The sequence below is a fragment of the Mustela nigripes genome, chromosome 1 (genome assembly GCF_022355385.1).
Source record: "Mustela nigripes isolate SB6536 chromosome 1, MUSNIG.SB6536, whole genome shotgun sequence".
In the NCBI taxonomy this organism is placed as follows: domain Eukaryota; kingdom Metazoa; phylum Chordata; class Mammalia; order Carnivora; family Mustelidae; genus Mustela; species Mustela nigripes.
The window spans coordinates 158,953,919-158,966,824 of NC_081557.1; the positions used below are offsets into that span (position 1 = coordinate 158,953,919).

General features: G+C 37.3%; 1 protein-coding gene across 5 annotated transcripts in view; it reads left to right on the top strand.

The window, feature by feature from the left end:
* The window catches only part of BMPR1B (bone morphogenetic protein receptor type 1B), a 392,804-nt gene that overhangs the window by 286,777 nt on the left and 93,121 nt on the right, over positions 1–12,906 (top strand). For 2 of the 5 annotated variants that reach the window (XM_059376200.1, XM_059376176.1), the window contains exon 1: positions 1,799–1,907. The exons of 2 other annotated variants lie outside the window; for them this stretch is intronic. Coding sequence is in view for 2 of the 3 variants with exons in the window: in XM_059376176.1 (XP_059232159.1) it covers positions 1,814–1,907 (94 nt within the window). In the remaining variant the exon portion in view is untranslated. Of the gene's footprint in view, positions 1–1,798; positions 1,908–6,266; positions 6,518–12,906 lie in introns of those variants that run through there. One more of the 5 variants, XM_059376182.1, reaches the window with a different exon arrangement.

The window sequence follows — 12,906 nt, forward strand, 5'->3', positions numbered from 1 at the left end:
TCTCTCTCTCTGCCTGCCTCTCTGCCTACTTGCGATCTCTGTCTGTCAAATAAATAATAAATAAAATCTTAAAAAAACAGTTCAGCAATGGTATGTCTCATTTGCATCACCATCATTCTATATTCTATCTAGAAATAACCCGATTTGTCTTCCTGAGTTCCTTGCTTGCCAACTCCTGCCAAGACATTCTCCTCCCATTCAGTTTTAGTTTGTGGTCTGAGGTGATCGTACCGATCAGGTGAAGGATTCCTCTTTAGTGATTAATGTCAAGAATAGTCTCACATCTTATGTATCACCTGGCTGGTTATCACTAGGGTACAGGTTTGATCTTAGCCTTTAGTTGAGTGATACTGAATCCAGATAATAAACTGGACAAAATTATGCCAGCTTGGGAATCCTGGGGTGCTCTAGAAGTTTGTTTTATTTGGTTTTTATTTTAACTGTAGAACTTAGCAAATTCACTGGATTAATTTTCATTGGTAGTTGAATCATGCAAGTTGCCTTTAGTTCTCTTCTTTAATGTTAATTGCTTTTTGTGTCTAATCTTCTTATTTTGTATGCAGGCTGTGCATCACCTTGTTATATTCATGGTCTAACATGAGCTCATAAAAAGAACTCTGCAATCAGTAAGAAAACGATACTGTCATAGATTTAAGATATCATTCTGTTATGAAGTTCCTTGAAGCATTTTGCATGATGGGTTTGGTTGTGCTGATGATCAAATTATACCCTCCGAGTATACAGTGTTACAGTGTTTTAGGAGAATACAGTTTGGGACTCATTTGTTCTTTTTCAAAAGGCATCTCAAATCCCTTTAACGAGTTGTGGGGAGTAGCAGTGGTGAAAGACGAACATTGAAAGCCTGTATCAGAAGATGTTGTCATGTCTGTCACCTAATATTGAGGCTCTAGGCTGTTAATAATGATAATATTTGTATTAGGTAGAAAATGGTTCGTGGTGTTGATGATTAGTGCTTAAATTACATGAAGATATGTTCAGAGTATTTCATGACAAATGTGGTTTCCTCTATTGCTTTAATAAATGCCTCAAAAAAGGTTCCTATTATGTATGACTGCTACAAAAAATTGATGTCTTTAGTTTTTGAAATATATCCTTAATGAGCAATTATTTCAGGAAAAAAAAAAGGCAATCTGCTCAAGTGATCGAGACCTGGTTGTTGTATAGTAAAAGTTTTAAAATTTTAAAGCTGCAGTGAAACCTAGTGGTCTCTTTATATTTGTGTATGAATGTCTTTGTTGCTTGTCGTAACTATAGAGAATTTTTTTCAAACAACACCCTTTTAATAACAATGGTCTCCCCAAATATACTGTGGCACAGCTTTAAACTTTATTAAGTCTGTCTTGGATTCCCCTTCCTCTCCCCAAGTAAATGGAAGAAAAGTTTGGCAGGCTCCATGCTGTGCACTTGATTGATGTCCAGAACATCTGAAGGACTTTTGTGTTTTGCCTGCTCTCCATGAGTGCATAATGTGTGAATACTTAAAGAAGGTCAGCCCTTATCACACGTAATCTAGGCCTGAAAGCAGATCAACAGTGACAGTCATATCCCGTAAGTAAGAACACAAATCATCCTCTACACGCTTTAGACAAGTTGTGGGATATTTTCTCTCTCCTTTTACCCCTTCCCACTCACGGGGGACGTTGGCAGAGCAATGAAAGCAGAGAGGAGACGTGCTCAGAATAATGTGTCACTTGTTGGAGGGAGGAAGGGATTGTTTATATGTGCTGGTCTTTCACTGGGCAGCCGAAGGGAGCTTCAACTTGTTAATGACCAGTGATGTGGAAGGCTGCAAATGAGACCGGGGTGGGGAGTTATGAGGCGGCGTGAATGTGGCCGAAGTTGCGGTCGTTATAAACCCCAGAGTCAGGAGAAATGTTTTTGTACACGTAAGTTCTATTGTTCATGTGCTCCCCCGTAATGCAGTAGCTTTTTGTGTCATTGTGTGAGTATATGGCTGAAAATCAGAGTCAGAAGATGAATGAGCCAGTATAATTCTGAAAAGTTTAAAGAAAATATTTTAGGGCAAAACTCAATGGAATGGTAGGGTCCTAAAATGCTATAGCTTGCAAAAGGAAGAAGGAAACAACTGTTGTTTTTATGTGCCTGTGCATTTGAACAGAAGTTTAATTAAAAAGTTACTGTTGTTCCAAACAGTATTTGCAGGGACTTCAAATAATAAAGAAAATAACACTTTGTTGTTCTTATTGCTAACATTTTCTTACATACAAAGGAATGTACTTATCATCGTAGTTTTCACAACCTCATGGTTTCTTTTGAAATGTAATCAGCTGCGAGAAGTAGTTGTAGTCAGTTCGCACGATGGAAAATAAACTGTGCAAATATCTCCTCCAGAAATGAAGGCATGCCTTCCCACAAAATCACATTATGAGACAGAGGCCCTTTCCCACCTTCTCCCATCTACGTTCCCTCTAACATCTGTCTGTTCTCCAGGCATATCCGGCCTCCCCCGTTCTCTCAGCGGACATTGCTCTTTTTCTTATTCCTGAGTCTCTTTTCTTCGCCATTCCCTTTGCTTAGGCTTCCTTTGCCCTCCCTTTACTCAGTGAATTCCTGCTTATCTTTGAAGACCTAGTTGACATGCCTCCTCCCCCGCAAGTCCAGTCCCCACCCCCAGTCCGAATGCATCTTTGTCCATTGTACTTTCCGTTTTCCTGCCGTTCCCCGGCAGTGGCTGTCCTGCACAGTCATTATTCCACTGTACATCTGTCCTCAACTTACAGGGGCAGTTGGGTCCTGCAGGCAGGTACTGTCTCTTACATGGTCTCCTATCCCATTACTAGATACAGTTCCCCCAGTTCAGTTTAAAAACTTCATATATACATAAAATCAGTGCATTTGGGGAGTTTCTATGTGAGAATGAGTCACAGATTGAAATTGTTAAAACAGTAATGTCATATACATCTACTTCAATTGTATGAATGCTCAATGAATTAAGTAAAAGTAGATGGATTAAACATTTGCCTTTGCAGGTGTAATTCGGATTTTTAAAACCTGATTTAACTAACATAAGACACAATTTGTATCTTTGTGTTAGTGATCACATTGTTTATGAGTGAACAGTTAGGCAAATGTTACATTAAAGAACATTGCTGTTAACAAGGGATTTTTCTTTTCTTTTTTTTTTTAATTTAAAGATTTTATTTATTTATTTGACAGAGAGATCACAAGTAGGCAGAGAGGCAGGTGCGGGAGGGGTAGCAGGCTCCCTGCTGAGCAGAGAGCCCAATGCGGGGTTTGATTCCATGACCCTGAGATCATGACCTGAGCTGAAGGCAGAAGCTTAACCCACTGTGCCACCCAGGTGCCCTCTTTTTTTTTTTTTTTTTTTTTTTTTTGGGCCAGGAAGCAGGGGAGTGATTAATGAGAGTGTTTTCGAAATTGACCATTTTCTGATATTTATCTTTGTTCTGGGCACCATATTCAGTAATTAATACTCATAGACTTGTCTAATCTGTATAACACTCTATGGTAGGTAATGGCCAAAGTGTAGAACAAAGTTCACATGATTTGTCCAAGGCTACACGGATAGCACAACTAGGCTCTTGACTTCAGGTTCCATAAATCTAGAATGAGCAGATCTGTTGAAGAATTTGACAGTTGGCAGGTAGCAGTGCACATTCTACTCATACGGGCAGTACTAGCTGTGGTCCTCCTTTTTCCCTTTCCTTACCCTTCTCTCGTGTTTCAAATGGACACCTTTCTGTTAATATTCTCTGAGAACTTCCTTTGAAGCCTCCTTTGGTGTGTACTGCAGGGTGAGTGGCTTAAGTCATATGCCAATCTGGGGGTGGTTTTATTAGATCTTTTGAGCCTTATTGTCTGGACCATAACTATACATTTTATAGAACATCTCTTTCATCGTTGGCACCCAGCATATATTAAACAATAAAAGGCAGAACGGAGGAAGTTAATATGGATAAATTCATTTTGAATTTCTTAGTATAAAAATGAAAGGAGGAAGTCTGCATTACCAAAAAGTTGGACTACTGGGAGCCCCTCTTCAAGCTTCTGATTTTCGATTCTCCTCAGAGTTAGAAGCTCAGGTTCAGAGACTCTCCTATATGCTGAATTTCTAAATCCTTTTTTTTTTTTTAAATTCATCAAACTGGTCCATATTCAAAAGCCTTTAGTTATTTATGTAATATATAGTCTAAACTCTGTAATCTACGTTTTGCATCCTGCACCGTCTGGTTCCACTCTGTCTAGGTTTCTCTCCAGCCATTTACTAATAGGAGAAGTCTGCTCCAGTAAGATTTTTCTTCTCATGCTATTACCCCAAATGAAATATTTAATCCTACCTCTAATCCTTGCTCATATAATTTCTTCCTTTCCATCTCCTCTATTGCTGTATAAATTCAATTTTAATTCAACATCCAGCTCTCCCTTCAGTTCTGTGGCCCAGTCTAATCCATCTCTTACTCTGATTTTCCATCTTTATTCCATTTGAGGACACTTCATCTTAAAATGTTACATTCTTCACAGTTCTCTATTATATATACTGTTTTTACTGTGGCACTGTAAACTGCTTGAGTACAGTTATTTCAGTGAGCACGTAGTACAAAATTAGAAATGATTGCTGGCATGAATTGCTTTGTCCTGAATTAGGATTCTAGGGAGAAAGCAACAGCTCTCTCTTTAGGCTTTGAACCATTTATGGATGCTCATATTGGGGAAATGCGAGCAGTGGGAGCTGTCCCACATTTCAGCCATTCACTCATCCTCTCAAAGCTCAAGGCTGGGTTCCAAATTGGCAGTGGAACCATGTTGTGATGTGGCTCTGAGCCGAATATAGAAGGTTTGAACAGGAGATTCTACTGCTTGATTTTTGTCATCTTTTCCCACATATTACTTCTGCTCCTGATCATTATTAAACATTTTAGTATGCCTCAGTCTCCCTTCTTAGCTGAAAAGGATATAGATAAATGGTACTAAAATGATACCACCCCGACTTAAGTCTTCTGACAAGTCGGTTGCATGGCTTCTGTGCAATACAAAATGTATAGTTTCTGAAATTTAGGATATTCCAGAATCTCATATGTGATTAAAAACGCTATATTTCTTTTACATTTTATTTCATGAAAATGTGAATTGAGGTCATTGGATTGAGAGTCATATTTGTAAATTCATGCAAAGCAATTTTTGGTATTCCTAACTGGAATGTGGATTTGAATGGCACCTAGTCGGGTAGTGCTGGGAGGTGTTAGAGTGTGTGGAGGGGTGGGGGTGTCATTCTCTTAAGAATGAGAAGATGGCAGAGATTTTTTTTTCCAAGAAAAGCATTCTTAAAATATCAAGTAAACACATTCTGACGGTATCTGAGATAGATATAAACATTGAAGTATGTCTTTTATTTCATTACCATAAATCCTTTATCATGTAAACTGATGGCATTTTAATAACTACTTCTGTTTATATCTATGGTGACATTGTAGTTTCTTCACATACAGTCAATTCATTTATATTTCTTACTGTTCTTCTAGGATTGACAGTTCCCAGAGTCAAGTACAACAAATAGCCTTCAAAAATGTTCTTTAGTATTAAAAGAAGGCCACTTGGGATATCATTGAAAGTAGAATTTTACAAATTGTTCATAGTTTACGTTGAGGCACAATTAGAGTATAAATCTTAAAAAATTGAATAACTTGTGTTAATAAGATGGGTTAGGTTCATATACTTTTTCTACATAGGAAACCTCAGACTGTAGTCACTTAAAATTAGTTGATTAATAACTAGCTTAACTGAAATACTTTAATTTGAAATATTAATTAAAGATACTCTTTACACAGGGCCCTTTTTCATATCTGTGCCCTTGATTCAGAGACATTTGCTCCATTATTTAAATAGTTATGTGAGAAAAGTGTCCTAACATGACATTTTAGGACTCTTGCACTCTTTCTATCATCTCATCAAAAAAAGCATTTTTCCCCCTTGTCTTGCTACAATTCCCAAACAGTGAACAATTCTTAGCAAGAAAAAAAAAATCTTGACAAAGAAGTAAGCTATTTCATGACAGCCAAGTACAGGCGCATGTGGCTTTGCAGTCACTTCCTAGCTGCCTGAGAGATTTGGGGGACTTTGGCATGGCCAGTGCAGAGAGATTCCTCCCCTCCCCATGCGCTGGCCCTTGTGTGGGCAGCTGGGTCAGGCTCCTTTCTTAAGAAAACAATCCAGCTCAGGGTCCTCACCGCCCTTTGTTGTCCTCCCCACGAGGTGATCGGTTGAAGTCTGTGGTGACAGAACCAGTTTGTAACAGGCTTGTCTTTCATGGTCCTGTCTCAGGCTTGCTGGCAGGCTTGCCGGAAGCTCTGACAAGAGTGGCAACAGAGAAGGCTCAGTGAAAGAAGGAAAGGCAAGAAACAGGAGGCTGAAACAGGCGGGTCACATTTACTGCTCTCCTGCGCAATGGGTTGGCTGGAAGAACTAAACTGGCAGCTTCACATTTCCTTGCTCATTCTTCTGTCTATGCACACGAGGGGTAAGAAGATCAGTGCCCCTGGTACAGTGCTGACAAGGGGCTGCGTTAATGTCAGGTTGTGTGGCTTTTATCACAGAAGGGAAGGTTCTGGGCAGAAGTACAGTGGCTAAACATTTCCAGTCCCCATCCTCCAACTGCTCTGTAATTTTACTCCTTTTTTTCTGTTTGGGCAAAAGTTTGCTAGATAGCATAGGAGGATGATTTTAAAGGGAATCAACGTTTCTGTTTTTTTCTAGTAATTAAGAATTCAATCCAATCCAGTTTGGAACTTTGAATGTGAAGTTGCTTGTCAACATACTGAGACAGTTTGCATTTGAAGAATTTACAAAAATAATTCTAATAAACTTTGTTTTGATCATTTAAATGGGAATACTGTTAGATTTTATAGGTTAGCTGATTAACTTTGAAGTTCGTTATAACTTTTATGTAGATGCCTTGGGTAAATCTCCAGTTTTATGATCTCAATAATTATAAATTGTGAATAGGTCAGATGTTTGTCCACATTTCAGAACAAGGCTTGCTTAGTGATTATTTTGTCTAGAATTATTCTTGTATAAAGTTGGCTAAAGGATGGCAATTTTTTTTTTTAAATTTGTGAAGCTGTTTTAATAGTTGAGGGGGTGGCAATTTTTAAAAGTTACTTTAAACTTTTAAATAAAAGAGTAGTTGTAAAAGCAGATGAACTCTCTTCAAAATAGAGGAAAGATAATGTAATAAAACAACTTCTGAAACAACTCTCTGTTATAGTGATTTGCAGTGAGGGAGTCATGAAGTTAGAGATAGGAAGAGAGTGGCTGTATAAAATTAAGCCAGGTGACAAAAGGAATATGGATGAGATGGAAATGCATTTACAGTTCAGTCTCATGTCCTTGTGAATGAGTTTTATAGAACCACTTTGGTAATACTATTTATTTGGAAAGTGTGTATTATCAATTGGCTTGTACTTTTGATTGGCATTTGTAAGATACATGTTTCATAATCTCAAATATTCCATGGCATTAGCATAATATTATATGTTGTGTCTTGGCTCTGTGAAAAAAAGCTTTTAATTTTTGGCATGGGTAAGTGTGACCCAAAGGAGTTTTATGTGGTGATATGAAGGAATAGTAGGTAGTTGATTTACCTGATTTGCTAATTTATTTTCCCAAAATTGTTATAATAATATGGTGCCTTCTAGAAGACAGTAGAAAAGACTCAGGGAAACTGTTTCTTAAGAATATTCCAGGAAGCTCAAGGAATGATATGTGAGGTGAAATTCTTATTCCTCTCTTCATGCTGCTACTATTTCGTGTTTGCCTGAAGCTAATTTTTCACTCTTTTTTAGCGTTTTCCTTGAAAAATACGAGTACCTTAACTCATTATTGGTTTATGTCAGTAAAAAAGAGAGGCCATATGCTACACACTGAACTTTTCAATCACAAATACTAGGATTAAAATGTACCTTAAAATAATACTGGAGAACTGTTTTACTTTTCTGGTGAGGAGGTTGAAGCTTAGGAACATTCCTTGCCTTTCTCTAGGTAACACAGTCTTTTAAATTCTCTGGCCAGAGCTCTTGCGTGCGTGTGTGTGTGTTTCTATGATTTATTCTATAGCAACGTGATTAAGAGTATTAAATCTGGACCCATAATGTTTGCATCTTAGCTCTACCACTTAAAGATATCTTATTAGTTCCTCAATTTTCTCAGCTGTAAAATAGGGATAATAAGAATACTTACCTTAGGGTCAATTTGATTACTAAATGGGCACGTGCATGTAAAGCACTTAGAACAGCATCTGTAACACATAGTATTTCCTGAGCATTTGTTACTATTCATATTACTGTTAATAGTTTATGCAGAAATAGGGGACACCCAAGCTGGAAATGTAAATCGAGACCTGATTTTAAAAGACTCTGATAACTCATCTTAGTGTGATTGGCATACTAAATCCTAACATGTATTTCCAGCTTTGTCACAAATGAACTTTTAATTTTTTTTAAAGGAGTTTCTCTACCTGTAAACTTTTTAATAGTTTTATAAAAAATAAGCTTCCTGGTTTTTATGATTTTGCCCCCATGAAGACAAAATGTGCTACAGACAAGGACTATTAGTTTAATCAAGACTAAGCAACTTTGACTATCAAAGTTGTTATTCACTGATAACTTGTAATGCTTTATGATCATTAATTCTGCATGTATTTTAGTAAAAATGAAGATCACAAAACTGGTAAATACAGTGAAGTGGTTGTGATTCTTAAGTGAATGGCAAAGCCAAGAGTATTGTTCTGAGACCTTTAATTCTTCTTAAAAGTAAATGTATTTCAAAATGACAGCTTGAGACATTTGGAGAACGTGAGCATCTGGCTAATACAAATATTTTGTTGATTATACTATGGAAACCTGAAAGTTTTATATGAAAGAAATATATACAACACTCCAGTTCTACCATAAATGGAACCAGTCTCTGTAGAGTCACAGAACATGGAAAAGAGAATTCTCACTTGGAATAGAATAGTTAGGGTGGCCCACGGGTAGGTGACTCATCTTAAATCTTATCGTTGCTTAAATCGTATTTTGAATGTTTCCTTTAAGGAGATCCAGGCTTAAGAAAAAAGGAGACAAAGGTACATCTTGGTAGAAGATTTGAACTTTGTGGTTTTTTATATTGGCACATTGCCAATTGCTTCCCAGATGGATTTTTTTTTTTAAAGCTAGAATCACCAAATGCAGAATTGCCTTTTTCTAAAAGTGAAAATAGGACCTGGAGTGGTGAAAATCTGCAGTGTTCATTTCTACTTGTGAAATGTTTTCTTTTGAGGATTGAGCTGCCCCTTATTTTTAAAACACAGTTAGAAAATCGCAGGCAATCGTGGCGAATGTAGTGCAATGGGTAAACAGTATTAAAGTATCACTTTGGTCACTACTATTCTTCTTAAGTCGTGCCAAAGGAATTTAGTGAGGTTATAAACGTGATCAACTGACAGACCTAAAAACTAAAGGACTCTTTCTGTTTATTGTTCTAACACATTGGTGGCAACAGTGTGCCTTTCCTGACATGGATGGGCGTCATGTTCTGGCATTTAAAAGGGTGAGACTTTTATTTAGCTTCCTGTTAAATATATATGTGAACATTTCTACTGTCCCTTCCCCCTCCATAAAATCATGGTCATAAATTATCTCAGCAGTCAGATTAAAGTCAAAATTGGTAGCCAACTTTTTGTCCTTAGGAGTAATTCTCCATCAATAATGAGTTATAGGAAAAAAAAAAAAGGTGAGATAGGAAGTAATCAGGAAAATCCCTAAGCCTGGAGAACAAAAATAAGTCCCAGTCTTTCTGGCTCCTACAGTTTTATGGAACCCAGATATTGCATTATTGCATTCTGCCTCTTCATTGCCAGGTCCTACTCCATAGGTTTCTTATTTATAATATCTGTGTTTGATCTGGTTGGCACTCATTTAAAATAAAATAAAAAAACTATGTTATTAAATATTTTAACTAAAATTAAGGCCAATAGAGAGTATAATAACAGGTGGATAACAGACATGGTCTGTGAATGTGTGGTTTCAAAACGGGAATGGCAATATTGCTATAGGGCATCAATTTTTGGTAATATTTTTAAGTGAAAAATGATCCTTGTTACCATATGGCAAAATACAGTGAAAATCTGAACTGTTAGACCAACACAGCTGTTAAATGCATAAATGTGGGTCTGTGTTTAAAATGTTTTCTCCTACAGCTATTATGTGGCACTTCCAACAATTAATCTCAGGCTATTAATCGGCAGTAACTGCAAGTTGTGGTGAGCATCACAGATGTAAGAAATTTGATCTCTGTGGTAATTTACCTGGGAGGAAAGTGACTAAACTATAGTTCTCAACTTAAATTCTTCAGAGTATATTGGATAATAGACATTCACATAACTATTGAGCACAAACTCCAAATATTTGGCTTTACTTTTATTATAGGAAGTTATATTCTTTAATGGCGGCAATCATAGATGTGAACTGTGTGTGTGCTTGTTTGTGTGTCAGTGCATACATACTTTTTAAGCTTTAAAATCACAAATAACTGAGGGCTTCTGGAAGAATAATAGCTTTAGATCAGAGTACTCAAAGGTTTCCCCGCCCCCCCTTTGGCCTCTAAGCTAGTTGAATCTGAAATGACATTTTTTTTTCTTGAAATAACATTTTACAAATCTTTTATTGACTTAGAACTGCCAGGAACAAATTGTGAATATGTTTTTTTGTCCCCTAATTTTTCAAATACATACCTGATTTTAGAATTCATACAGGACACAGGGAAAATCCTTAAATAAGACAAAGTATATTGGCAATTAGTTATAAGGAAATTATCTTAATCAGTTAGATAGCCTACCAAGCTTTCTTTTGCTATATTTTGGGTTTAGATGGACTCTTTGGTTCTTGATTATTATACTTTTTTCCATCTGTGAAATAGTTACATTTTCCATTTTAGTGTTTGTCGTTGTTGTTGTTGTTGTAGAAATGTTCATATTAAAATCTCTAGGGATGCCTGGTGGCTCAGTTGTTAAGCGTCTGCCTTTGGCTCAGGTCATGATCCCAGTGTCCTGGGATTGAGCCCAGAATTGGGCTCCCTGTTCCACAGGAAGCCTGTGTCTCCCTCTCCTACTCCCCCTGCTTATGTTCCCTCTCTCACAGTCTCTCTCCACCAAATAAATAAATAAAATCTTTTTTTTTTTTTAAGAATTTATTTATTTATTTGACGGAGAGAGATCACAAATAGGCAGAGAGGGAGGAGGAAGCAGGCTCCTGCCAAGCAGAGCACCCAATGTGGGACTTGATCCTACTGAGCCACACAGGTGCCCCAATAAATAAAATCTTAAAAAAAAAAAATCTCTAAAGATTATTTTTTGACCATGTGCTCAGAATAACCTTAGTCTTGTTTTTATTTTTTATTTATTTTTTTAAAAAGATTTTATTTATTTATTTGACAGAGAGAAATCACAGGTAGTTGGAGAGGCAGAGAGAGAGAGAGGGGGAAGCAGGCTCCCTGCTGAGCAGAGAGCCCGATGTGGGACTCGATCCCAGGACCCTGAGATCATGACCTGAGCCGAAGGCAGCGGCTTAACCCACTGAGCCACCCAGGCGCCCTTAGTCTTGTTTTTAGACCTCATGATTTTTCTTTTAACATTGGAGAGGCTGTGGCTTTTGGGTTAACTGATCTCTCTACTTGATATCATCTCTGTCACATTCCTTCAGTAATAGTTAACTTTTCATGTAAAATCACATTATTAGTATTGCTAATACTTGAGTACAGAAAGAAGTTGAGTAGCTGACAGAAACACAGGCCTGGTAGGACACAGAAGCGGTGAAGGTCTGAGTTTCTACTCATCTGTGTCTCTGAGGGGCTTCCCCTCTTCTTTCCTCTATATGACTCTGTCTCTTTACTTCTTTCTTTTTAGAATTCTTTAATGGAGACCTCTTGCGTTTAGGGTGAAATTCAGATCTTTACCTGGCTGGCAGGGCTTGGTGTCTGCCAGCCCCTAACTCCCAGTTCATCTCCCTAACTATTGATCATCAACCCCATGGGTCTTTCCTTGTCTGAAATCATCCAAACCTTTTAACCCCCATGGATGTTTCACATATATATGCTGTTTCCAGGGCCTGGACAGTTCTTTGCTTCTCGCTTATCCATTTGCTTAAATATCAACTTAAATTTTCCTCAACAATCCAAAGTAAGTGAGAGCCCCTTGATATTATCCCTCATTGTAAGTTTTATTTTTCTTTTATAGAACATATCATGACTTATCATTATACATGTCACTTTCCTCCTGGAAGTTCAGTTTCTTAGAGGAAAAGCTATGCCTATTTTATTTATTACTGTATCCCCAGTGCATATAGAGAAGACTACCTCCCTAGCCATACTCATTAGCCTGCGTTCCCTGTTATTCCAAGACATTTTTTGCTTAGTTCTGTAGAGTTAACTGATAAATGTTTCACTGCCTCTTACTTCTAATTTTTTTGGAGAGAGAATTTGATTGGCTGATGACCCTTATGGTAATCGTACTTAACCCAGCTGGGATGTGTGCAGTAACTCAGTACCAAGATGGCCACCCAACAACAGACGCCCTGGGCAGAAGTTTTTAGGAAGCAGTTTTGGATTAGATTGACAATCAAAAACCTCTGATGTAGTTGCCATTGTCATTTGTAATAGTGACATGAATATTTCTAGTGCTCTTTTGTTTATAAATGAATTCCTCCTGGCTGCTGAGTTATTTATTAGCTGTATGAGTAGGAAAATTATACAAAACACTCTAATATTTTTATATGAATTTTGGTATCCAGAAAATGTTGCTACCAAAAATAATGGTACTATATTTCTGTAGTTTCTACAGAATTATTTTAGCAGTAAATGAAATGGTATGACTTT